This window comes from Lepisosteus oculatus, chromosome 12 (assembly GCF_040954835.1).
Source record: "Lepisosteus oculatus isolate fLepOcu1 chromosome 12, fLepOcu1.hap2, whole genome shotgun sequence".
Classification (NCBI taxonomy): domain Eukaryota; kingdom Metazoa; phylum Chordata; class Actinopteri; order Semionotiformes; family Lepisosteidae; genus Lepisosteus; species Lepisosteus oculatus.
The window spans coordinates 9,919,496-9,946,210 of NC_090707.1; the positions used below are offsets into that span (position 1 = coordinate 9,919,496).

General features: G+C 38.7%; 1 protein-coding gene across 2 annotated transcripts in view; it reads right to left on the reverse strand.

Annotated features, from left to right (window-relative positions):
• col6a3 (collagen, type VI, alpha 3) overlaps window positions 1-26,715 on the reverse strand; it is a 134,278-nt gene that overhangs the window by 8,925 nt on the left and 98,638 nt on the right. For both annotated transcript variants that reach the window (XM_069196784.1, XM_069196785.1), the window contains 34 exons: window positions 25,223-25,813; window positions 23,711-24,301; window positions 22,198-22,788; window positions 20,666-21,256; window positions 19,160-19,747; window positions 17,118-17,726; window positions 15,224-15,832; window positions 14,332-14,928; window positions 13,328-13,933; window positions 12,507-12,856; window positions 12,146-12,224; window positions 11,781-11,929; window positions 11,588-11,680; window positions 11,297-11,350; window positions 10,606-10,677; window positions 10,453-10,479; window positions 10,297-10,341; window positions 10,074-10,127; window positions 8,800-8,862; window positions 8,138-8,203; window positions 7,726-7,779; window positions 6,926-6,961; window positions 6,577-6,639; window positions 6,147-6,209; window positions 5,830-5,892; window positions 4,986-5,048; window positions 4,402-4,452; window positions 3,862-3,897; window positions 3,522-3,584; window positions 2,927-2,989; window positions 2,339-2,371; window positions 1,922-1,958; window positions 1,300-1,311; window positions 451-944 (listed from right to left, as the gene is read on the reverse strand). In XM_069196784.1, the coding sequence (XP_069052885.1) occupies window positions 451-944; window positions 1,300-1,311; window positions 1,922-1,958; window positions 2,339-2,371; window positions 2,927-2,989; window positions 3,522-3,584; window positions 3,862-3,897; window positions 4,402-4,452; window positions 4,986-5,048; window positions 5,830-5,892; window positions 6,147-6,209; window positions 6,577-6,639; window positions 6,926-6,961; window positions 7,726-7,779; window positions 8,138-8,203; window positions 8,800-8,862; window positions 10,074-10,127; window positions 10,297-10,341; window positions 10,453-10,479; window positions 10,606-10,677; window positions 11,297-11,350; window positions 11,588-11,680; window positions 11,781-11,929; window positions 12,146-12,224; window positions 12,507-12,856; window positions 13,328-13,933; window positions 14,332-14,928; window positions 15,224-15,832; window positions 17,118-17,726; window positions 19,160-19,747; window positions 20,666-21,256; window positions 22,198-22,788; window positions 23,711-24,301; window positions 25,223-25,813 (7,556 nt within the window). The remainder of the gene's footprint in view (window positions 1-450; window positions 945-1,299; window positions 1,312-1,921; window positions 1,959-2,338; window positions 2,372-2,926; window positions 2,990-3,521; window positions 3,585-3,861; window positions 3,898-4,401; window positions 4,453-4,985; window positions 5,049-5,829; window positions 5,893-6,146; window positions 6,210-6,576; window positions 6,640-6,925; window positions 6,962-7,725; window positions 7,780-8,137; window positions 8,204-8,799; window positions 8,863-10,073; window positions 10,128-10,296; window positions 10,342-10,452; window positions 10,480-10,605; window positions 10,678-11,296; window positions 11,351-11,587; window positions 11,681-11,780; window positions 11,930-12,145; window positions 12,225-12,506; window positions 12,857-13,327; window positions 13,934-14,331; window positions 14,929-15,223; window positions 15,833-17,117; window positions 17,727-19,159; window positions 19,748-20,665; window positions 21,257-22,197; window positions 22,789-23,710; window positions 24,302-25,222; window positions 25,814-26,715) is intronic.

Consider the following 26,715-nt stretch of genomic DNA (forward strand, 5'->3'; position numbering starts at 1 on the left):
TAATAATTCAAATGTTAAAAAATCACAGAGCGTAATTCGAGAAGAAAGTATTAAGGAGTTTCATGTTACTTTTAATGGAGAGTAGTTGACTTTTCAAAAATGATTCCAATTGTGTACCCTTTTTTAAAAAAAAAGATTCATGTTCCAAAAAGCTAAGGCCTGGGAACACGGATGGAGAAGTACTGTTGTCATTGTTTCTTTAGGGATCATCTTTCTCTAGAGAGATGTGGAGCTGTACCACATAACTTAAGAGGTTAATTGTTTTTCAAATACAAATATAAAACTCTGGCTACTCTATGTAAAACTCAGGATACTCTAAGAACATATCTTAAAACAGGTTTAAAACATGTCTCTGTTTCATTTTTTGTCCTAAATAACAAGCCAGCTTTCCTTTCATAATAGAATAGCTGTCCATTCTGTGGGTAGGGCCCCTTTCCAGAAGAGACCCACCTGCAAGGCTTGAGTGAGGGTTCTATCCTCGCGGGCGGTAAGAAACACGGAGGATATTCCTGCATCATATAATGACAGAAGGGCAGCATTGAGGCTGCTAGTGGACCTTGAGGGCCCGTTGCTGAAGAAGATGGCCAGCTTCCTCACGAGGAAGCCACTTCGGACTCGCTTGAAGGTGTTCCTAGTCACAAAGTTTATGACGTTCTCCAGGTTGCGCTGCTTCCTGGTCACTAAGGTTTGCAGGCCCTCGATGTGCTGCAGCAGACTCTTCTTCTTCATCTTGTCAGCGAAGCGGATCTCCGTCGTCACCTCGTTGTTGTACACCACCAAGGCGACGCGGGCCCCCCGAGGACAGTTGCTCTCGGCGATGGTGATGTTTTGCACGATCGCCAGGATGACCTGCTTCATCCGGTTAAATGCTGCGCGGTTGACATCCTCTGAGGCATCAATGGCAAATGCCAGTTCCGTGGGATACAAGGGACATTCCTGAGCTCCTGTAAAAAAGCCACATGTACTGTTACAATGCCTGTCATTACAGGGCAAATTAAAATAAACAAGGCCCATGGCCTGCCCTATACCTAGTGAATAAAGTTTTGTACCACAGATAATTAAATAACAAAAGGGAACACTTGTCCCTTTGACAACAGCATCTGAATAGTTAACTGGAATATATATCAAGATATCTGAACAGAAAGTGTTCCGTAATTATTAGTATGCATCTGCAGAGTGCCCAATTCTAATTTCTGCTCATGTACTGTAAGTTAAACTGATAAATGGTTGTTTATGGGTTCAAGCAACATTTCTCTGGATCACTTAATTGATTTACAAAAGTATTTTAGAATTACTTACCATAACAGCAAGCTGTAAAAGTGGAAAAAAGATACATTTTATGAATGTTAATAATTTCATTTTATAAATAGGTTTATATAGTATAAACAGTAAATACAATATCATTTTGTATTGTATCTATATAAACACTAAGCATATTCACTTCTACAGTACCACTCTGAAATCCAAAAATACATTTCAGTTGTCAAATTCCTGTGGTAGGAAATGTCAGAATACAGGCATTTGTTTCAGTCTATTTTCATTATTTGTTTACAGTAAGTTCTAAGTTATCATGCCCAAACAATTTGTAAGTATACCATATATTGCAACAGAAATATGCGAACAATTTGATTCTTCTTTCCTGACGTAAAATTGTATTTTCCCCATAGATGGTAACCTCTTGGGAGTTGTGTTTTAATGGGGTTTGTTATATTGATTACATATTTATTTTAATTTGAAACCGTCAATTATCCCACTAGGTTTTAAACTGTTTAAGACTTAAAGCTACAGCCACACATGAAGATGTAGTGAAGATGCACTGCAAATTCCACAGGGCCTAAATTCCAAAATAGTTATTTGCCAAAATATTTTTACCAGGGTAAATACTTTTAAGTTCACACTTAGCACAATATATCTTACTTACGGCATTTATCTCGAATGTTCTTGACAAGATCACATTGCTGAAAGAAACAGATTTGAGATTTAAGCATTGGCAAATGCAGAATTAGGTAACATCTTTACAAATGTAAGAACACAAATTGCTTGATATCTGCCAACAGCGGTTATCCTTGTCCTAAAGGGCCATTATATCTAAAGGGTTTCAGTGCAGCTGGGCCAGTCCTAGATCAGTTTACATTATGTGCACCAGATTAGCAGCTTCTCCAGATTTTTTATTTCCGTTGGTACTTTGAAAAGACCTACAAAACCTGCAAAGACACCAAGGACTGGGACTGAGAACTCCTGGCCTACTGGGGGTAATATCTCTTTTTCTGAAGCATGCAGTATAATTCCATCATTAAGATGATTTTTTAGATATCCATGATAATGAGCGATTCCATACCTGAGCTGCAGCCCCTCTTAGACCAATGTCACCCTGCAAATGAAAACATAAAAGTAAAAGAAAAATTAACACTGTACAAGCCTACTGTATAAGTATACAGTATGTTCAGCAATACAGTATGAAAGGGAAAAACACACTTGTGTAGCTGGGGAAATTTCACTTCAGCTCACTCCCTAATATAAATAATACTCACTCTGACTATAAAACAGTAAGGGATATATAATTACTGTATAGGAACTGTAGGTTCACATGCTCTTTTTTAGGGCAGGCAGACAAAATATTTTTGAAAATGATACAACTTATGGATGAATCACTTCCTGTTCACGTTTAACTGCTGTTGGTACTCCTTCATTTCTTCTGTGTAACCCTTATAACCCCTCAACGTATAACACTCTTCAGAAGTAATCACTAGTGCTTCAAGCCTTAAAGGGGTAGTGCATTCACTAAAGAAGTAACGAAAAATCTTAAGTGACTTAATCTTTAATCTTTTCTCTTTTTAATCTTGAATGAGGAAAAATTGCTACATGTACTTTTTATTGGTGCTGCACGTGTTGAAAGAGTTCTAGGAAAGGTAATACGCTTCCTTACATGAGGTCCAGGGTCTCCTGTCTGTCCCTTTGGTCCAGGCTCACCAGGATCACCTGCATTTCCCTGAAATATTAGAACGAAATATTATGAAATATATTATAAAGTCTTTCTTTTTTCTGATTTTTACAGGAATTCAGTAGGAAGTGAAAAGAAATGTATCTATTATGTGTCAGAAAGGCAAAACCTTCTTATTAACAGTACAATATGTGCTGTACTTTACTTTTCACCAGTTCATACATCAATGCCAGAGTAGCAGGACACAACCATGCTGTACTTCAGATCAGCAGAGACAATAGTTGTACCTGATTCTCACTGCTTCCAGTGCCTGAACTCAAATACGAAGTGGCGTCTGACTGGAGATTGCGTATGCTACCTGACATGAGTTCAATTTCCTTCACTAGTATCAATTGACTATCAAATATTAAAGTTTGTTATTGTAAATCTGCACGCCAGTTGTGCTTCATATGCATTTACTACCTCAGTGTGACTATATGCGTTTCAATGGTAAAATCTGAAAACAGATATTCCAAAGATATTCCAGCTGTTTGTGTGCCTTGGGAGATGTCGGAAAACCCATTGATCTCTCAGTACTCACTCTTTGTCCACGGTTTCCCTTCGGACCCACAGTCCCTTTTGGTCCGGAATCACCAAGTGGCCCCTTTTGATAAAATGCAGGATGGAAGTGAAATTCCACAGCACAGAAAGTACAGAAGCTTGCAGGCAAAACCTTTGGGTGGGTGGTCACCGCTGTGCTAGTGTAAGCAACAAGTATCATGAGATCTGCAAACTTCTATCACATAAGAAAAGAGCAGAAATAATGAGTCGAACACCAGATTCCTGCCTGTGTTACTCTAACGGAACAGCAAACATGCATAAAACTAAATTCCCAGTCTGAAGTTTCATCTGCAAATAATGAAATCAGAATCACAGCTTACCTTTGGTCCTGGAAATCCTCTGAATCCTGGATCGCCCTTTATTAAAAGATGGATTTTGAATTAGCAATATGGGATGAAACGTTTCATTGCAGCATTCATTTTCATTAGGTCCGCTGTCCTTTATTCTAATGCTAGCTTAGCATTTACAAACCGTGTTCTGTCAAAAGGAATATTTAGTACTGTAAAAAAGTACTTATTAAAAAATAAGTCGGCTATAGTTGCACTAACAAAATGACACAAAAAGCCCAATTTTTTACATAAGGGGATGTAGTGTAGTTAAAACAATACTTGTTTTATTTAACACATAATTTATATGTGGAGGGACAAGTACAAAGACGTGGGATGTAACAAAGAAGCAACTAGGGGTTGCAAATGAGGTAATGCAAAGCACTTAAGCTGTTTTCATAATTCACTGTTCAAGTTTTTTTAGTGCTTTTATCACTGAAGGCAGGGAGTATTTATTGGACTCAAGGTTGAAAATGAACAAATCTAATTTTTGCATTACTAGCTAGGAAATCTAGCAGAATCAAATTAAGTTACCTTTCGTCCTTTGGGACCAGGAACTCCAAATCCATCTCGACCATCTTCACCCTGATAGAAAAATGAACAAAATTTTCACAAAGGTGGTGTACTTCAACACATAGTTCTTACTGTGATATCTTGACCTTTATACTGACTTACTCACTGACCTACTCACTATTTCTGCAGCACCATCCCTGTGAAAGAAAATCTTTTCACAGAGCAACTCAACTTGAATAAGACAACCACTACAGGATAAATCTGGTTCCTCACATTCTCCACAGTCTCAGATCTTACTTTTTTTTTTAGGTCACATCTAAATCTAACTTCCACGCCTGTAAATATGGTGTGACTCCGGACAGACTATGCAGACATTTAAACATGGATCGATCTAGTAGGAACAGAAGCACTGAGCTTTCAGACACAGGTTTGGGCATTGCATAAAAATGCAGTACCTTTATCACCTCCTTCCCCCTCTTTATATAACAGAGCCTATGAAAACTGAACTTAGTCTCATTTTAGAAATTCTGAGCCAGCAGATAACCTGATGCAGGCAAAGTCTTCAGAGACACTGCAATAGTGGCGGAAGAGTTTCAGATACTCACGGGTTCACCACGAGGGCCCAGTGGTCCAGGATTTCCTTTTGGTCCTGGTTCTCCTGGTTCTCCCTGGAAAAAGAAAACCCTTACATAACAATCTCACTGCACTTGCCTAACAGAGGACTCCCTTATTAATGTATTATGAGTTCAGCTCGGGATAGAACAAAAACAATATTTTGGACCCAGCCTTTTTGTGCCATAACGCGAAATTGTGCAATGATATTTTTGACATGGCAAAATGCCTTCCCCCAGTTGTTGAAGACATTGCATCATGTGGCTGAAAGAGGCACGGAAAGAAACTTAAGTTAATCTGCAGCTAATTAACTGAAATCATAAATTATTAGAAGTAATAACTGCAGTCACATGTTACGGTTGAAAACAAATCTTTAATAAAAACTCACTGTTTCTAAAATGAGTTATTCATATCCATAATGATGGCATAGCAAGGTGTGAAACATGGGCACGTGTTCTGGGTTGTCCACTGCTTTTGAACAAGGCATAGCAAGTAACACTCACCTGTTGTCCAGTAGTTGTATCCAAAATATTTTATTTCTCGTTGAGGTATATCAAAGATTAGAAATAAATGCCAAAATGTACATGTTCTTTTCAGATGCCTCATTTTTCTGCTTGCATGCGTATAAATCTCAAAAATACAGATTATCAGGCACTATTTTTTAAACCCTGAGGGTTAAAACCAGGACGGGCAGTCTTGTCTGAAAAGCCACTGAAGACGTAGAGCACATGCAGTATCAATCTGCGTACACAGTGTGCTGTATTATACAAGCCGAATGCCAGCGTGTTGGAGCAGCAGGTCTGGTGCCTGCATGTACAGTACAAACTGAGCTTCTACCTTTCGACCGTTGGGTCCTCTTCTACCAAGATCACCAGAGGGTCCAGGAGATCCTGCAGGCCCCTGCCATCAGACGTACAATACAGATTAGCTCATTGTGCCTTTCTCTGTTATTACACCGAAATCACCACTACCATTATTACTATCAGGTCAAATCGAAAAGCAGCAAGACACCTTTCAGAAAAGTTTTTACTACTGCTCTTTAAATCAGTGGCTGGTACAGTATATACTGTACAACAGTAACCCAACAAACAATAATTTTCAAGAGGAGTAAGACCATCTGCTCAGTTGAGTCTGTCGAGTCTGTTGAGTCTTACTCTTGCTCCAGGACTTCCATCCTCTCCTCTGATTCCTGGGGCTCCTACTGGTCCGGGTATACCCTAAACCAGACACACAAATTGTCCTTTTTAACGCTCAAAGAGTCATGTGGATTAGCAGATATCAAGCTGTTATTAAAATGTCATACTACCTTGTGAAATGTGAGAATCCTAGGCTGTTTTTTCAATAGTAATGAAAAGAATATATATTTTGATAACATATTTTTGTAAACAGTGTGATACACAACAAATTTAATGGCCCTACTTCTGGTACAAAGAACGACATTATTTTAAGTGATTAGTCCTTACAAATATACAAACAGTATATGTGATAAGTGCATAAATACTTATGTTGCTGTTTTTTTCCAGATTAAATTAGATAATAGCAAATGGACCTGATGTACTGTAGTTGTAGTTCATAAAAACTTACTTGAGTGCCTCTTATTCCTGGCTCTCCTGCTGGCCCTGGAGGTCCAGGCTCCCCTAGTAAGCCCTGAAACATGAGACAGACAAATGAAGACGGTTAAGAAGATGAACTCTCATGGTATACCGATCATGCAGAGCCTATGCTATATTCTCATGAGAGTTTCCTGTATGATAATGACGTCAAGGTTATGTAATGCAATTACATATACAGTATATAAACTTGGCTTGAATGTTTTATGGCTATTTCCAAAAATAATAGGAACATACTATCATATTCTACAAGCTTGAGGATAAAGCAGGGAACAGAAGCAAGCTCCTCTCAGAACAGGAAGAACATTTATGGGGACACTTACCTGTGGCCCAGGGGATCCTCTTCTACCTTCAGCCCCCTAAATTAAAAACAAATGAATAAAATAAAGTCACACAAATGCACAAGTCTCGGGAACTTGTTTATGCTATCAAGAGATCTAAGACAGGTTAAAGTCACTAGTCTGCTGATTTTCATCTCAGCCTTCTAGATGATGGCGTTGTAGAAATCTGGCTCTGTCCTGGGGTCATTACCCCTGATGTGGCTTGAGGGAATTTTAAACAGACACCTGGCGCTGTATGTGACCCTCGGAAATAGCTGAAAGGCGGGATAACATCACCAGGAATACGGCCACTAGGCCATAAAGGAAATGAGCACTCATAAAGCCCCATTCATGGTATTAACATACAGTAAACGTGGCTGGTCTCTGACTATAAAACATTCTGTAACATTCTTGCAATTCATGGCACTGTGGAAGTTACACCTTCTGTGTGTCTCATTCAGTGTTTTCCATTTGTGGAAATTTTCGTTACAATTAAACTCCTTGCAAAACTTCACTGGACTGCGCTGTGACTCCTTGAATAGGGACTGGATGACGTCAGTAGGAAACAAGGACACATATAAAAAAAGTCTGATCTCCATTTATCTCATTTTATGAAGTCTTTTACGAATTCTTTGCAGAAGCGAATGAATGACCGATGACACCTTGAGAAAGGATGTTAAAAGAGTTAAATTCAAACATGTACTGTGGCCTTCACTTTAATAAATTAATTTTTGCTTGTGAAAGACTAATGCTTTTATACACTCATTAGTTGTGTCAAATAGAATAGAGGATGCATGTCATACCTTCGGTCCTATTGTACCTGTGGCACCCTGACCTCCATCCTCTCCAGGATCTCCCTGAAAAAGAGCAGAGCCTGAGCATCACCTCTGATACAACAAATGTTTGTTTCAATTATCAACACACTATCAGTATAATGAGGACACCTGTCTTCCTACCCTTTACTATATTATTTAGAATTTCAGCCTTGCAAAAAAGCTCAATTAATGTAAACTTGCTAGTCAGTAAAAAGCTGGTAGAAAAAAATACATAATCTTCTCTTCCATAAACTTGTAAATGATTTGAAAGTAAGGTTTAATTTTTAAGTGTCAAGAAAATGTGTTTTTCTTATACTACCTCCATATGAATGTTTTCAAATACCAGTACCAGACGTGAACACATCATGGAAATGCAAACAGCAGCTGTACAGTATATTACCATTGGTCCAACATCTCCCTTCTGTCCTTTTGGTCCTCTCTGAGGGTTATCTGCTCCAGGGGTACCCTATAAAATAGTTTATAGTATATTTTAAACCGTATAAAAACAGTTAAATAATTGCAAACATCTGTATTTTATTTAGTTTTCAGTATCTTACAAAATGAGATGAGAAATCAAAACATGCATACCTGTGAAGGAATCACTAGTATTTGAATCTGTTTGTTTGAATTTTCTACTAAAGAAAGTGATAACACAGGGCCTCTGGATTGGCTCAGCTGATGAAAGAAGCTCTCCCAAGTGCAGGTTGGGCAATACTATATGATTGCAGGCTCCAGCCTGGGTCATGTGATTAGCCAACTGTTTGAGAGAGGGCGGGATGTGTCAAGCAAGCCCTTCTCATCTCTCAGTGACACAGGCCCCTTTGATTCTGACAGCTAATAATGCTCCACTGCTACTGCTGGTGCAACATCTGGCACAGGGGTGTGTTTTATATACTGAGAGCCATTACAAATGCATCATTTGAGTATTGGAACCAATTACATTTGTTTCAGTACGTATAGACACATATAATGATGTTGGCAGTAATGGCATTGTAGTGTATATATTCTAGAAAAGAGTCCAGCAGGGCTACACTGATTCAAGATTTGTAATAACACACTCACAGGATCTCCTCTAATTCCTGTTTCTCCTCTTTCTCCTCCTGCTCCTTTAACCCCTTTTGGACCCTGCAAGAACAGATATTACAATAAATAAAATTATACTATATTAAAGTATCACTCACTCTTAGTAAACTATAGGACATGGCATATTATAACACATTCTGCTTCACTACTTCATACCCAGAGACAGATTGAGAATGAAATGGGAGGATGTGACAGAAAGCTCTAATTGAACGTCTAATTGAAAAGGGTAAATAGTAACTTCAAATAGCACTATTAATTCAAAAATTTTTGTTAAAGTACATTTATTAAAGTTTTTATTTTCCTACATAACAGAGCTAATAATAATTGTGGAGTTTTATATAGTTTCATATAGCTAGGCTTAGGTTACGAAAATATGGGAAGATTGTTTTCTTGCACAGAGTCTGCACAAGAGAACCTTTCTCCGAATGAATTGGTGTCTGGTGGGGCGTATACTGTGTCTACTGTGTCTAAAACAGTAATGTTTTAGAATACTGTTTTAAGCTTATGCAATAAACCTGTGATTTGTATATGCTTAATGCCTGAATGTTTCATTGCTTATATTACTGTTTTTGGTAAATTTGCCTTCCAAATGAAATTAGTTGGATAGCATGTCAAAGCACCAAATAGAATTTTGTGATTCAGAATCAAATCAATTCATCAGACATTCAATCAATCAACTGAAGTTTTAAAATGTAATAAAAACATCCTGCCAAGTCGTGGCAATCACTGTAGTGTAGATATCTGTGCCAGATATCAATTACACTTCATGCAATTTAGGCTGCTACAGAATTAGCATAGTCATTTCAATATGGAACCCACTCAAACTTCCCCAGTGAAACAACTTCTATTGAGGTTTAGTTTAAGGGCATGATTCAGTGCTAATCTTCCACTGTGTATGAGTGGCTATTCTGACCTTTGCTTGACTCACCTTCTTCTGCCCAAGCCTTATGAAATCCAAATATCGATATCAGTGGTCAAGTTACATTACAAAAACACAGACACCTTTCAAAGCAAATTCAACTAAACTGAAATAATATTAACTAAGGTATACATTGCATCAAGCACAATCTTAAACAGTAGAGATTTATAATGTGATCTTACTACTTTAAATAAAAAAGAAAACCTAAGAAAAAAACTTTTATTATGATTGATGATAACATTGCACATGAATTAACTCACTGTGTTTCTAGAACTGGTTTTAATTAACACAGACTAAGCACCAGTTTCTAACCCTGGTGATAAGACACACTTACCCTCCTACCAGGGCTCCCTCTTTCTCCTGGAGGTCCTGTCACCCCACTGACACCCTGGAAATAGAAGCAGAATGGAACAAACAGCCTAGAATTACTCCTATTGACACACTATCCTCAGTTTGGATAATACACTCAATTTCAACTTCAAGCTATACTGTCAAAAAAAACATTCTTGCACTATGGATTGGGTCTTCTGGGTTTGTTGGTTTTATTCGTCTTTTACCTCTTCCCCGTCGATTCCATCTAGACCGATGTCTCCAAAATCGCCCTGTAAAAATAAGGTAACCAGCACATTGATAACATGTCAGCGAACAGAGAAAAAAAATGAGCAGGCATTAAATCTTGTTGCATGAAGGCTTTGGTTGATAGCAGCCGTTACCTTCTCTCCAGAGTATCCGCGGGAACCCTAGAAGAGACAGAGACACAGCTGCTGTTAACACATGGACTTCCTCAAATTGCTCCATTTATTTAGAAAATTAAATGTTAAAACAAGGGTGTCAGGAGTGGAGTTTCATTCTTTAGAGTTTCCCACCTTTATGCCTCTCTGTCCTGGGCAGCCCTGGAATCCTTGTGTCCCATTCACACCTGGGGGTCCCCTCTCACCCTGTAAGAGGGAAAGAGAGTATAACAGTGTACAGCATAGTATTACAGTAGCGGAAGACTTACAAACGCATGTGCATTCACAATAACAGTGTGTGCACATGCATTTATGTATATATACTATGTATATACTGTATACAGAATTTTGTACATGAATATTGTAGATCTAGAATACGGCATTGTACCTGCATTCTTATAATCCCCGGCTAACAGTCAACAATTAATTCCTTACTTTCCAAGGGAATGGGCTGAGTTTAAAATTCATCTCTCTGTACTTATTGTGTGCTGTGTGCAAACTGTTGTATTGCAGGTGATTCTTGATTATTCTGATAATCAGGAATTGATAGTAGATATACTCTAATAGTCAGGTTGATTGCAGTGAAAACTTCATTATGTGTAGCCCACAGTTTCTGACAGCCACAGTTTAGGATTTTGCCAAAGTAGGCTCTTTAAAGAGCCTAGTACCACTTTTTTAGACAATGGTCTTTATGTGTAAAAAAGGCTAAAACACCTTACAAACTACTACAACATAAGAATAACAGTTATGGTGCTAAAACTGAGCTTCGACAGCATGCATCCTAAAGTGTCCTATATTGAAAACTGTGATTCTCAAGCCTACTTACAGGTCCACCTTCATCACCAGGATGTCCTCTGTAACCTGGCCCGCCTGGTCCTCCCTGTGGTCACAGCAGAAGGACAACCTTAGATTACACTCATATAGGAGGTTCAAGACTAGAACACTTTAAATACATGATGCTTCATTACACTGTTCAGGTAACATTATAGCCAAACATGCAAGTAAATATCACATTACAGAGACATAGTGTGTTAAGATTAAATATAAAACACAGCTCAGTTCAGAATACGTTTTGAAATAAATACATTAATTGATTAATTCATATAAATAAAATGACCTTAGGTCCCACGATTCCTACAGGTCCTCTATCCCCTCTTTGTCCAGTGCACTTGCAGGGGACTAAGCAGCATTCTCGTTCTGCTATGTTGTCCTTTGTTATTGAGAGAAGTAGAAGAGAAACAGAGTTATCATACAGATGTTTAAATAGCAGCAAACACAGATTATTCTATGAACAGACTGCAGTTTCCCACCAGCTCTTCAGACAGCTCATAGTCCACGTCCAGCAGGTTAAGGCGTAGCGGCCTCGTGTATCGGAAGCCACGTCCATACTCCAGCAGCACTGCATCCTCAAATCCAGACACTCTCTCCAGGCCAACCAGGATGAAGGCACTCACATCAGCTACAACAAATTATTGTGGTTTAGAACTATACACTTTTTTGCATAATTCATTCTTACTTTCCCCATACAGCTAGATCACTGGACTGGATTCTGTTCTATTTCTTAAATGATTGTATTTATAAATGGCAGATCTGTTGACATCTGACAGGCCCAATTTAGAATATTCCTTTCTAATTTCAAAGAAATTGTAAAAACAAAATAATTTTGAAGAAGCACCTGAAGATCGGAGCGTGTCTATGCGTTCTTTCATTTGAGCGTATGCTTCATCGAGACCATCTGTTAGGTGAATCACAACCTACAACATGAATGGATCAAAATGGATTTTTTAGATGACATGGGTTAATTTAAACTTTTAATTAATGGTGAAACATTACACAGTTTCATTTTCATCAGGCTTTTGTTTTTGCACGGAGCTTTGGTAGCTCAGACGGCAAGGGCGTGTAGCTCCTGACCGCAGGTCCTGGGTTCAATCCCAGGTAGGCCCAAGTGATGTAGCTCTAATTCCTTCCCGACGGCTCCCAGGTCTACTCAGCCTGCTTTCCAAATGAGTGCTAGAGGTTCACAACGTCGAACATACCTTGACAGATCCTTGTGTCCCACTGCTTTGGAACATGCTACGATAAGCATCAATGGTCTTTGTGTTCAGGATGTAAGGCCCTCTGGAACGGAGGTTTTTGAATGACTCGATGAGCTGGGGCTTGTACTCGCTTAAATCAAATCCAACCTGCTGCCCTGCAGAGTTAAGAGCCACCAAGCCGACTCGCACAGAGGGTGCCTGAGAAGCTGAGCAGCTTATTGGATGCATCTGGGAGACTCGTTGAAGAATTGATTCCATCTTGGACTCCAACCCTCTCTGAGCTACAAAAATGTTTTGTCCCGCTCCAACGCTGGAGACGTCAAAGCCTACCAAGACCTCCATCTTGCACTCTGTTAACAAAACGAAAGTCAAATTTTGATTTGATGTTGTGATTTACATCACAAAAATCGATTTCATCGATTTCACCTGATTTTTCTGGCTGCTTAAAAAATGCAGTAATGGTTTTGTCTCATGCTTGCTTCTTATGAATGGCATTTATCTAAAAGATAAATGTATGTCAATGACAAAGAGCAACTTTACACATAGGTGAAAAGAAGCTACTTTCCATCTGCTGGTGGTGTCAAATTAACCCACCGATTGTTTAACATGTATCTGAAGGCTAAGAGTGGATGTTCATACTGTACATTAAAAGCTCACTCCAAAAAATACCACTATAAATGGGTTAACATGGACTGCAGAATTCACAAGAATGTGTACAATATGTCTTCATAACATGTTCAAAATATGTATAGATAATTTAAACTTTTAGTGTACAATATCTGTAAATTTTCAAAAAGTCACATGCAAACTCTTCCTGTTACCTCTGGAAATTTCTGGTACTCCGGTGCAGTGCTTTATGCCTTTCACTTCATCGACCAGCGCTTCCAATATCTGTTCGTTCAGCTCCGAGAGCTCTTGGAAGGTGCTAGCCCTTGCGACTGTGGTGGACTCACTGCCAAGATTGCTGAGTTCATCCTCAATATTACCTACTCCCACTGCATATATCCGTACGTTATCAGATTGGAGCGCCAAAGCTGCTGCTTTCCCATCATCCTGAGACCTCCCACCAGTCACAATCATTAGGATTTGTGGGACTCTCTCATCCTTTCTGCTTCCTCTTGCTTTAATAAAGTGCTGGTCTTGAACATGCTTAATGGCAGCGCCTGTGTTGATTCGCGTTCCTCCTTTATATTCTGCCTGGCTAATAGCATTTAAGATGTCATCTTTGTTACTGTAAGTATTAAGGTAAAACACATCTGTCACATCTGTGGAGTAGTGGGCCAGACCAATCCGCAGCTTATCGTTATCTGTGTAAAATAGGTCAATCAAGTTGAGGATGAACTCCATGACCGATTTGAAGTTGTCACGCCCCAGATTAATTGAACCATCAACTAAAAACACAATGTCAGCAACTTTGATGTCCATACCTGCAAAAGTCAAAAGAACGGATTTAAAAAAGAGTAATACATCGTGTACTGTAACAACACTCTTGTTGTATAAGTACATTGGTTATGTAATGACACTTTTACTGTCCTCCCCTTTCACTATTTTCTTTGGTAAATGTAGCAACACTGTGCAACCTATGAAATTGAATTAAACTGGATGTTACAAAATGTTTTTTTTTTCCATTTCCCCTTCTGGGGTTCAGCAGCCGTAATGAAGTTTGATCAAAATTAAGGTAAGAAAATACAGTACCTGCTGCAAGAAAAGCACTTCCAGCAAAAAAAACCCAATATATCTTAAATTTTATTTTAGAGTGACTGAGAATTTGTGTGCCAGCTCAGGTAATTCCGGAGTGGAGTTATTCTCTAAACGTGTGACTTACCAGGAATTTCCGTAGGGGGTTTAGTTGTACTGGGAGTATCGCTGAGTCTTGCGAGGAACTTGTCCTGAATATTGGACAACCCTGGAAAGTTCTGCACTTTAAGGACATCTTCAGGAGTGGTAGCAATCTGACTCAACTGTCTTGTATCTGCAGTACTGGTACCAATCCCTATGCAGCCGATATTTATGTTCCTCAGCATTGGGCCATAAATGCTGACATCACTTGGTGACTTGCCTCCAGTAAGCACCACTAAGTGCTGTGAAGCATCAGCTGTCCTGACCCCCGTTGCAGCTTTTAATTCAGTTCTGATAACAAAGTCAAGAGCTTTGGCTAGATTGGCAGTAGGTCCTCCAATGGGACGAAGCTTTCTCACTGCAGAGATCACATCATTCTTCCTGGAAAACGTGTTCAGAGAGAATTCTGTATTTTGCCTGCTGCTGTACTGTACCACAGCAATGCGGATCTTGTCAGAAGCAATGTCAAGCTGCCGAAGTACTTTGAGTATGAAGTCACGGATGTGGGCAATGCCATCAGCTCCAACACTGTCAGACCCATCAATAAGGAAGACAATATCCTTCTTACCCAATCCAGGAAGAACTAAAAAAGAGAAATGGTGCTTGTTTTAAAAAGCAGATAAGTTACTTGACAACATTACTTGATAATCTCTCAAAGACTACATTATTATATTTATGGCCTTTCCTTAAAAGTAGGCATAAGGAACAATTAGAGGCAAAGTCTAAACCTAAACCATTCAAAGACCAGGAGATCAGAAAATAAAAAAATTCAAACTCTCTCATGAATTAGCATTTACTTAATACTATATTTTTTTCTTATTATAAATCGTATCCATGATACAGCATATGTTTGACATCAGGTTAATATATTTTCTTACCTATATCTGGAGTTTCAGAAGTTTCCTTTACAATATCTGATGTTGTCATAGTAGTTACTGGAGCTAACAACTGCTGCTCAATGGTAGAAAGGTCTTGGAAATTTCTCAGGATATATGAGTATTTTGGACTGAGGGATATATACTTCAGCTCCTCTGGATTGGCATTCTTTGCTCCAACAGAAATAACAGCCACAGTGTTTAACTTCAGTTGCTGAGCAGGGGCCTCAACATCATCTGCTGAGCTGCCCCCAGTGACAACTATCAGAAATTGGGGAACCCCTTCTTCAATCCTGCTGCCTGCCGACCTCTGAAAGATCTCCTTGGTGACGTATTCCAAAGCACGGCCAGTGTTCAATCGACTCCCTCCCATGTTCCTCATTCTCCTGACTGCATCACGCACTTCGTCCTTAGAGGAGTGTTCGTTCAGCAGGAATTCCACCTTGGGGTCATCACTATACTGAACAACAGAGACCCTCACCTTGTTCAGGGAGACATCCAGCTTCTCCACAACTCTCTGAATCATGTCTCTGAGGTTTGGGAACTCACTGCGAACAGCAGTGGTTCCATCAATCAAAAACACTATATCCCTTTTATCTCCTGTTCGGACCACTGTAGTGCAAAAGAATGCAGGCATCAGAAATAATTTCTAACATTTTAAACACAGTGCAATTATAGAGAAAATAAAAGTATTTATGTACACTTTTCATAGAGATAACAAAATCAGGCAGGTAATCAGGGATCATAAAGCTAAATGCTAATTAAATATCAGAGGGAAGCACATTAATTAACATGCTAAAACTAAACAAAAGGAAAATGCTATAATTTGTATTTTTACTCCTTTACTGGAAATGGCTGAAAGTATTAACAACTGTAATATGCAAACTAGAACACATTTAAATATATTTAATGATTCTATGCACAACATGGAACTACTGGTAGTTGTGTGTTTACAAGGATTTTATAACATTGTAAGAGTGCTCTAGATTCAGGCGAGATGGAGATTCTTATCTGAGCCACATTTCCCAGAATGCGGGGGGGAAGGGGGAATGAGCGTCCACTATTAGTCACCTGACCAGGTGGGAGAAGATAATTGGTTAGGTGACGTTTTAAATACCAGGAAGCAGAGGCTTCAAGCTGTCTATCTGATCTGTTGTCAGGAGATGGTAAGGAAATGACTGACCATGAAACCATGCATGAGAGAAGAATTTGGTGTGAATTTCAGAGAGAGAATTGTTTTTCTGAGGTACAAAATCAGTGCTCATTGTTTACTGTAGGGGTAAATAATCAAAACCACCAAAACACAAACATTAAACTTAAGCTCCTCTTTGGGCTCCGTTAGCTTCTGTTGAGACTCTTCTCAAAACTAAGTGTCTCTCTGAGACATTCAGAAAACTCCAGAACTCTTGTGTAGGTTCCAAAGAGTTATGACTGACTGTTTAAGTTGCTAGGTCATAAGCTGGTAAGTGAACAGCCACTATGTTATTTATTCTTAAAAGAAAAGGCATGTTACAGCATCAGGATTTTTTGGAGTATATTGTTGTTCACTTAGAACTGTTTCTTTTGGAGTGTTGCATTACTAATATCTGTATTCATAATACTTAATTATTAATATTATGTATTACTGTAATAATAAAAGAAGAATAATGATTTAAGATAAACACAACAGAACAAATGCATATAGAGATAACACCTCACAATATATGAATGTGCTGTACCTTACTGCATGTAACATATGATAGTTTCACTCCCAAAAGTATTTATATTGAACATAGCTTTCTTCAAAAAGCATTGGACTTTAGTTTCTTTCATTGCTACATTTCTGCTAAGAATTTCTAGAACAAGAATATTTTGTAGAAATGTAGAAAAAATCTATTTAAATGGCATATTTTCTTACCTGTAACTGTGGGAAAGACTGGGAGAACTTTAGATATTTCATCTTGGGACAACTCTGTCAAGCGTGAGATGAGTCTTTGTTGGACATTGTAGATGCCAGAGAAGTCATCAACAGGGTAATAGAAGTCAGGACTAAAGGAAATTATTTGAAGTTCACTGGGGTCAGCATCTCTAGTCCCTATACTGAAAGGCACAACCCTTGATTGCTTGAGAACTGTTGCTGGGTCTCTCACATTATCATTGGATCTGCCTCCTGTGACAACAATCAAAAACTGTGGAACACCCTCCTCCTTCCTGCTACCGCGTGCAGGGGAAATTACATCCGAGCCGACAAATTTAAGAGCTGCCCCCATGTTGCGCTGTCTTCCACGCTTATGTCTCAGTCCCTTTATGGCATTCAGAACACCTTGTTTGGTTGTGTGGGAATTCAAGTAGATATCTGCCCTGGGAGTATCACTGTACTGGACGACAGCAACCCGAATCTTGTTTTCTGAAACACTAAGGTTTTCAACAACTCGTCTAAGAAATTCCTGAATAGTTGTGAAATCCTCTTGAACTCCATCAGAGCCATCAATCAGGAAGATAACATCCTTCTTATTACCTTGGGGTTCTGAAAAAAAAAGATAAATATTTTAGCTCACTTCTGCAACACAACATGCAAAATTTCTTAACATACTGTAGTTTGCACCTCTATTACAAAAACTGCTCTTTAACAAACTTATAATATTGGTTATTCATTTTTTAAAGTCATTTGAATTTTCCCAAAGACAAATCTACCCGTAGTGTTTTTCATACAAATACAACCAATAATTATAATCTTTTAAAAAAGAAAGTTGCATATAGTGGGAGTTGCAATGGTAAAATAAAAGGGATATACAGTATATTAGATATTACAATTCAAAAGTGCTTTATGAAAAAGCCATTGAAAAGCACAACTGACAGGGGAAATAATTTCATTTTGAAAAGTAGTTACATGACATATTGTACTGTGTCACCTCCATATAAATAAAACTAAGCTGTATAGAACTTACAAAACATGAACACAAATGGAATCACTCTCTTTTTCCCAATATTCACAACAGACTAAAAACTTAAAAGTGATTCTCACACAAATATATAAAACACTGTACATATTAATTTACCTAAATCGCCATTTGTAATGTGTTTCACTACTACTGTTTATAAATCTTGCAATTACAGTTACTCATTGCAATTACTCATGTAAGAGATAAACGAAACTGCATATTTTAAAGATCTTGGAATTCATGAACAGAAAATGTATCCTTGGAAAATAAAATATTGTTTGCAGATGGCTTATAATACTATATGACCTATTGTTCTCTCTTGACAGAACAGTGCCAGGTACACAATAGTGTAAATGTGAGAGAAATCAACACGATTCCATAAGTAGATCTTGAACGTCATTAAATTATAAAGAATTACAGTACAATTAATTTCATTTACAATTTTTACATAAAATAACTGGTCTTCTCTGTTTTGAAACTTTTGTCAGATTATAAATTGTACAGAGAGAACAAGAGCATGATCAAAAAAATTGCTCTTTAGTATCCACTTTCCTTGTTCATAAAATAAAATAAAACAGAATATCACTTGGTATTATAGTTGCTGGAACCCTAACATCTTTTCTAGAATGTCAACCAGTCAGCAGTATTACAAACTAAGGAAGATTAAAAAAGGTAGAGTCCATATACAGTAACAGCTGCAAAAGCTCATCAGGCCAGATCTTACAGTCTGAGGGTGCAATAATGTTAAATGGACTGGAGATTCATTGGAGTAAGTTTAAAAAATCAGAGAACGGTACCAGATCCAAGAATATCACTTGAAATATGTTTATATCAAAATAGGTGAAATTAGGAGAATATAATCATTATTGCGCCTTCTTCAAGACAAAGAAAACATTTCATAGAAAATCTGGAGCATTATCTGCCATCATCAACATCAGATTATAACATACTTAACTTAAAAAGGAATAAATTTCAAAATCAGCGCAAACACAGCTAATTGAACAAAGTGTTAGTTTACCTAAGACAGGGGGTTTGACTTCAGAAATTTGTGTCAGTGTTGATAGAAGTTGCTGTTGGATATCTGGAAGGTCAGAAAACTCTCTGACAGTTAGAGCATAGTTGGGATCGTAGGAGATTGTTTGCAGTTCCCGGGTGTCAGCATTCCTGGTTCCAATTCCCAGAGGAACAACCCCAAGGCCCTTCAGAGCCGAGGCAGATCCACCCACGTCATCTCTGGACCTTCCCCCCGTCAACAGGATTAACACCTGAGGAACACCTTCAAGACGTCTGCTACCGGCGGATGGTGTAAAGACACTATCCCTCACAAACCGCAGAGCTGCCCCAGTGTTGAGGGGTCTTCCTCCTTTCTGTCTCAGGCCTCTTATGGTATTCATGACATCGTCTTTTGTAGAATATGTATTCAGATAGAAGTTAGCTGCTGCGTCATTACTGTACTGGATCACAGCCACGCGATCTCTGCTTTCCTCCACATCAAGGTTTTCCACTACTCTACGGACAAAGTCGCGCATTGCTGGGAAGCCGCTCCTGGAGTCATCAGAACCATCCAAGAGGAACACAATGTCCCTTTGTTTCCCCTCGGTTTCAACTACAAGATAATAAGGAACATCTTTCAAAAATAAATCTTAAAAAAGGCCCATTTTTCAATTTTGCTCAATTCAGAAGAAAACCGACTCTCCTGTAGTTGAATTGTAAATGGTTTTCATGCAAGAGTCTCTATGTTAGTGGAACAGAATAAGCACAATACTGACCGTCATAGCAAAGACCATCACAAGAATCCAAATTCAATGTTTCAGTAAAATACTTCACAAGAAAAGAAACTAAAGTAAAAACCGTCTCATGAATCAATACTGAATGTTTGAATATAAAAACTTTTTCATACTAGAATCATACATTTGAAAAAGGCACAACTGAAAAGTGAAATAAATCATTTATGTAAGTATATTTTGGGAAATATGCTTAAAAATACCTACTTTCAATGTCGCTTAAATGATTTAAAGAAATAATCTTGAAAATCAAGAAAAACAAGACATGACATATTTTCACAATTTGTAACATAACTGAAAACTCAGATGCTGTTAAATCAGCATAGAGAAAGAATCACAAAGCATGAAGTCGTATTCAGCCTCTAGTGCCTGCAACATTGCTCAGAGGCAAAGCGTGTAAAACTGTCAATGTACCAACAGTGGCAGATAACCATAAACCATGCAATCAGAGCCAGGAAGCAGATGGAAAAAAAACAAAGGAATGAATAAGAAAGAAATGGGAGAAAAATCATCCGATGCAGGAATTCCACATAAGATGTGTTCACATGAACATACTGTAGCAGAAATCTGGAGCAAGGTATATTCATGGTTCCACTTTCTCCAGTGAACGGAAAAAGGTTCTAGGAATCAACATGAACAGAAAGAACGAAAGCCACCCAGATTCTACTTAAAATCTGGACCATTACCTGCCATGCCAAAAGCAGCACATACAGAAATAACTGAAGAAGGTATTAGTTTACCTATGATAGTGGGTCTGATCGCGACAGAAATTTGTGTCAGTGTTGATAGAAGTTGCTGTTGGATGTCTGGAAGGTCAGAAAACTCTCTGACAGTTAGAGCATAGTTGGGATCGTAGGAGATTGTTTGCAGTTCCCGGGTGTCAGCATTCCTGGTTCCAATTCCCAGAGGAACAACCCCAAGGCCCTTCAGAGCCGAGGCAGATCCACCCACATCATCTCTGGACCTTCCCCCCGTCAACAGGATTAACACCTGAGGAACACCTTCAAGACGTCTGCTACCGGCGGATGGTGTAAAGACACTATCCCTCACAAACCGCAGAGCTGCCCCAGTGTTGAGGGGTCTTCCTCCTTTCTGTCTCAGGCCTCTTATGGTATTCATGACATCGTCTTTTGTAGAATATGTATTCAGATAGAAGTTAGCTGCTGCGTCATTACTGTACTGGATCACAGCCACGCGATCTCTGCTTTCCTCCACATCAAGGTTTTCCACTACTCTACGGACAAAGTCGCGCATTGCTGGGAAGCCGCTCCTGGAGTCATCAGAACCATCCAAGAGGAACACAATGTCCCTTTGTTTCCCCTTGGTTTCAACTACAAGATAATAAGGAACATCTTTCAAAAATAAATCTTAAAAAAGGCCCATTTTTCAATTTTGCTCAATTCAGAAGAAAACCGACTCTCCTGTAGTTGAATTGTAAGTGGTTTTCATAAAAGAGTATCTATGTTAGTGGAACAGAATAAGCACAATACTGACCGTCATAGCAAAGACCATCACAATAAGCTAAATTCAATGTTTCAGTAAAATACTTCACAAGAAAAGAAACTAAAGTGAAAACCGTCTCATGAATCATTACTGAATGTTTGAATATAAAAACTTTTTCATACTAGAAAAGATGTTTGCTTTCCTACAAATACAACATTTGAAAAAAGGCACAACTGAAAAGTGAAAGAAATCATTTATGTAAGTATGTTTTGGGAAATATGCTTAAAAATACCTACTTTCAATGTCGCTTAAACGATTTAAAGAAATAATGTTGAAAATCAAGAAAAACAAGACATGACATATTTTCACAATTTGTAACATAACTGAAAACTCAGATGCTGTTAAACCAGCATAGAGAAAGAATCACAAAGCATGAAGTCGTATTCAGCCTCTAGTGCCTGCGACATTGCTCAGAGGCAAAGCGTGTAAAACTGTCAATGTACCAACAGTGGCAGATAACCATAAACCATGCAATCAGAGCCAGGAAGCAGATGGAAAAAAAACAAAGGAATGAATAAGAAAGAAATGGGAGAAAAATCATCCGATGCAGGAATTCCACATAAGATGTGTTCACATGAACATACTGTAGCAGAAATCTGGAGCAAGGTATATTCATGGTTCCACTTTCTCCAGTGAACGGAAAAAGGTTCTAGGAATCAACATGAACAGAAAGAACAAAGGCCACCCAGATTCTACTTAAAATCTGGACCATTATCAGCCATGCCAAAAGCAACACATACAGAAATAACTGAAGAAGGTATTAGTTTACCTATGACAGTGGGTCTGATCGCGACAGAAATTTGTGTCAGTGTTGATAGAAGTTGCTGTTGGATGTCTGGAAGGTCAGAAAACTCTCTGACAGTTAGAGCATAGTTGGGATCGTAGGAGATTGTTTGCAGTTCCCGGGTGTCAGCATTCCTGGTTCCAATTCCTAGAGGAACAACCCCAAGGCCCTTCAGAGCCGAGGCAGATCCACCCACATCATCTCTGGACCTTCCCCCCGTCAACAGGATTAACACCTGAGGAACACCTTCAAGACGTCTGCTACCGGCGGATGGTGTAAAGACACTATCCCTCACAAACCGCAGAGCTGCCCCAGTGTTGAGGGGTCTTCCTCCTTTCTGTCTCAGGCCTCTTATGGTATTCATGACATCGTCTTTTGTAGAATATGTATTCAGATAGAAGTTAGCTGCTGCGTCATTACTGTACTGGATCACAGCCACGCGATCTCTGCTTTCCTCCACATCAAGGTTTTCCACTACTCTACGGACAAAGTCGCGCATTGCTGGGAAGCCGCTCCTGGAGTCATCAGAACCATCCAAGAGGAACACAATGTCCCTTTGTTTCCCCTCGGTTTCAACTACAAGATAATAAGGAACATCTTTCAAAAATAAATCTTAAAAAAGGCCCATTTTTCAATTTTGCTCAATTCAGAAGAAAACCGACTCTCCTGTAGTTGAATTGTAAATGGTTTTCATACAAGAGTCTCTATGTTAGTGGAACAGAATAAGCACAATACTGACCGTCATAGCAAAGACCATCACAAGATTACAAATTCAATGTTTCAGTAAAATACTTCACAAGAAAAGAAACTAAAGTGAAAACCGTCTCATGAATCATTACTGAATGTTTGAATATAAAAACTTTTTCATACTAGAATCATACAACATTTGAAAAAAGGCACAACTGAAAAGTGAAAGAAATCATTTATGTAAGTATGTTTTGGGAAATATGCTTAAAATTACCTACTTTCAATGTCACTTAAACGATTTAAAGAAATAATCTTGAAAATCAAGAAAAACAAGACATGACATATTTTCACAATTTGTAACATAACTGAAAACTCAGATGCTGTTAAACCAGCATAGAGAAAGAATCACAAAGCATGAAGTCATATTCTGTGTGTAGTGCCTGCGACATTGCATAGAGGCAAAGCGTGTAAAACTGTCAATGTACCAACAGTGGCAGATAACCATAAACCATGCAATCAGAGCCAGGAAGCAGATGGAAAAAAAACAAAGGAATGAATAAGAAAGAAATGGGAGAAAAATCATCCGATGCAGGAATTCCACATAAGATGTGTTCACATGAACATACTGTAGCAGAAATCTGGAGCAAGGTATATTCATGGTTCCACTTTCTCCAGTGAACGGAAAAAGGTTCTAGGAATCAACATGAACAGAAAGAACGAAAGCCACCCAGATTCTACTTAAAATCTGGACCATTATCTGCCATGCCAAAAGCAGCACATACAGAAATAACTGAAGAAGGTATTAGTTTACCTATGACAGTGGGTCTGATCGCGACAGAAATTTGTGTCAGTGTTGATAGAAGTTCCTGTTGGATGTCTGGAAGGTCAGAAAACTCTCTGACAGTTAGAGCATAGTTGGGATCGTAGGAGATTGTTTGCAGTTCCTGGGTGTCAGCATTCCTGGTTCCAATTCCTAGAGGAACAACCCCAAGGCCCTTCAGAGCCGAGGCAGATCCACCCACATCATCTCTGGACCTTCCCCCCGTCAACAGGATTAACACCTGAGGAACACCTTCAAGACGTCTGCTACCGGCGGATGGTGTAAAGACACTATCCCTCACAAACCGCAGAGCTGCCCCAGTGTTGAGGGGTCTTCCTCCTTTCTGTCTCAGGCCTCTTATGGTATTCATGACATCGTCTTTTGTAGAATATGTATTCAGATAGAAGTTAGCTGCTGCGTCATTACTGTACTGGATCACAGCCACGCGATCTCTGCTTTCCTCCACATCAAGGTTTTCCACTACTCTACGGACAAAGTCGCGCATTGCTGGGAAGCCGCTCCTGGAGTCATCAGAACCATCCAAGAGGAACACAATGTCCCTTTGTTTCCCCTCGGTTTCAACTACAAGATAATAAGGAACATCTTTCAAAAATAAATCTTAAAAAAGGCCCATTTTTCAATTTTGCTCAATTCAGAAGAAAACCGACTCTCCTGTAGTTGAATTGTAAATGGTTTTCATACAAGAGTCTCTATGTTAGTGGAACAGAATAAGCACAATACTGACCATCATAGCAAAGACCATCACAAGAATCCAAATTCAATGTTTCAGTAAAATACTTCACAAGAAAAGAAACTAAAGTGAAAACCGTCTCATGAATCATTACTGAATGTTTGAATATAAAAACTTTTTCATACTAGAATCATACAACATTTGAAAAAGGCACAACTGAAAAGTGATAGAAATCATTTATGTAAGTATGTTTTGGGAAATATGCTTAAAAATACCTACTTTCAATGTCACTTAAACGATTTAAAGAAATAATCTTGAAAATCAAGAAAAACAAGACATGACATATTTTCACAATTTGTAACATAACTGAAAACTCAGATGCTGTTAAACCAGCATAGAGAAAGAATCACAAAGCATGAAGTCATATTCTGTGTGTAGTGCCTGCGACATTGCATAGAGGCAAAGCGTGTAAAACTGTCAATGTACCAACAGTGGCAGATAACCATAAACCATGCAATCAGAGCCAGGAAGCAGATGGAAAAAAAACAAAGGAATGAATAAGAAAGAAATGGGAGAAAAATCATCCGATGCAGGAATTCCACATAAGATGTGTTCACATGAACATACTGTAGCAGAAATCTGGAGCAAGGTATATTCATGGTTCCACTTTCTCCAGTGAACGGAAAAAGGTTCTAGGAATCAACATGAACAGAAAGAACGAAAGCCACCCAGATTCTACTTAAAATCTGGACCATTATCTGCCATGCCAAAAGCAGCACATACAGAAATAACTGAAGAAGGTATTAGTTTACCTATGACAGTGGGTCTGATCGCGACAGAAATTTGTGTCAGTGTTGATAGAAGTTCCTGTTGGATGTCTGGAAGGTCAGAAAACTCTCTGACAGTTAGAGCATAGTTGGGATCGTAGGAGATTGTTTGCAGTTCCTGGGTGTCAGCATTCCTGGTTCCAATTCCTAGAGGAACAACCCCAAGGCCCTTCAGAGCCGAGGCAGATCCACCCACATCATCTCTGGACCTTCCCCCCGTCAACAGGATTAACACCTGAGGAACACCTTCAAGACGTCTGCTACCGGCGGATGGTGTAAAGACACTATCCCTCACAAACCGCAGAGCTGCCCCAGTGTTGAGGGGTCTTCCTCCTTTCTGTCTCAGGCCTCTTATGGTATTCATGACATCGTCTTTTGTAGAATATGTATTCAGATAGAAGTTAGCTGCTGCGTCATTACTGTACTGGATCACAGCCACGCGATCTCTGCTTTCCTCCACATCAAGGTTTTCCACTACTCTACGGACAAAGTCGCGCATTGCTGGGAAGCCGCTCCTGGAGTCATCAGAACCATCCAAGAGGAACACAATGTCCCTTTGTTTCCCCTCGGTTTCAACTACAAGATAATAAGGAACATCTTTCAAAAATAAATCTTAAAAAAGGCCCATTTTTCAATTTTGCTCAATTCAGAAGAAAACCGACTCTCCTGTAGTTGAATTGTAAATGGTTTTCATACAAGAGTCTCTATGTTAGTGGAACAGAATAAGCACAATACTGACCATCATAGCAAAGACCATCACAAGAATCCAAATTCAATGTTTCAGTAAAATACTTCACAAGAAAAGAAACTAAAGTGAAAACCGTCTCATGAATCATTACTGAATGTTTGAATATAAAAACTTTTTCATACTAGAATCATACAACATTTGAAAAAGGCACAACTGAAAAGTGATAGAAATCATTTATGTAAGTATGTTTTGGGAAATATGCTTAAAAATACCTACTTTCAATGTCACTTAAACGATTTAAAGAAATAATCTTGAAAATCAAGAAAAACAAGACATGACATATTTTCACAATTTGTAACATAACTGAAAACTCAGATGCTGTTAAACCAGCATAGAGAAAGAATCACAAAGCATGAAGTCGTATTCAGCCTCTAGTGCCTGCGACATTGCTCAGAGGCAAAGCGTGTAAAACTGTCAATGTACCAACAGTGGCAGATAACCATAAACCATGCAATCAGAGCCAGGAAGCAGATGGAAAAAAAACAAAGGAATGAATAAGAAAGAAATGGGAGAAAAATCACCCGATGCAGGAATTCCACATAAGATGTGTTCACATGAACATACTGTAGCAGAAATCTGGAGCAAGGTATATTCATGGTTCCACTTTCTCCAGTGAACGGAAAAAGGTTCTAGGAATCAACATGAACAGAAAGAACGAAAGCCACCCAGATTCTACTTAAAATCTGGACCATTATCAGCCATGCCAAAAGCAACACATACAGAAATAACT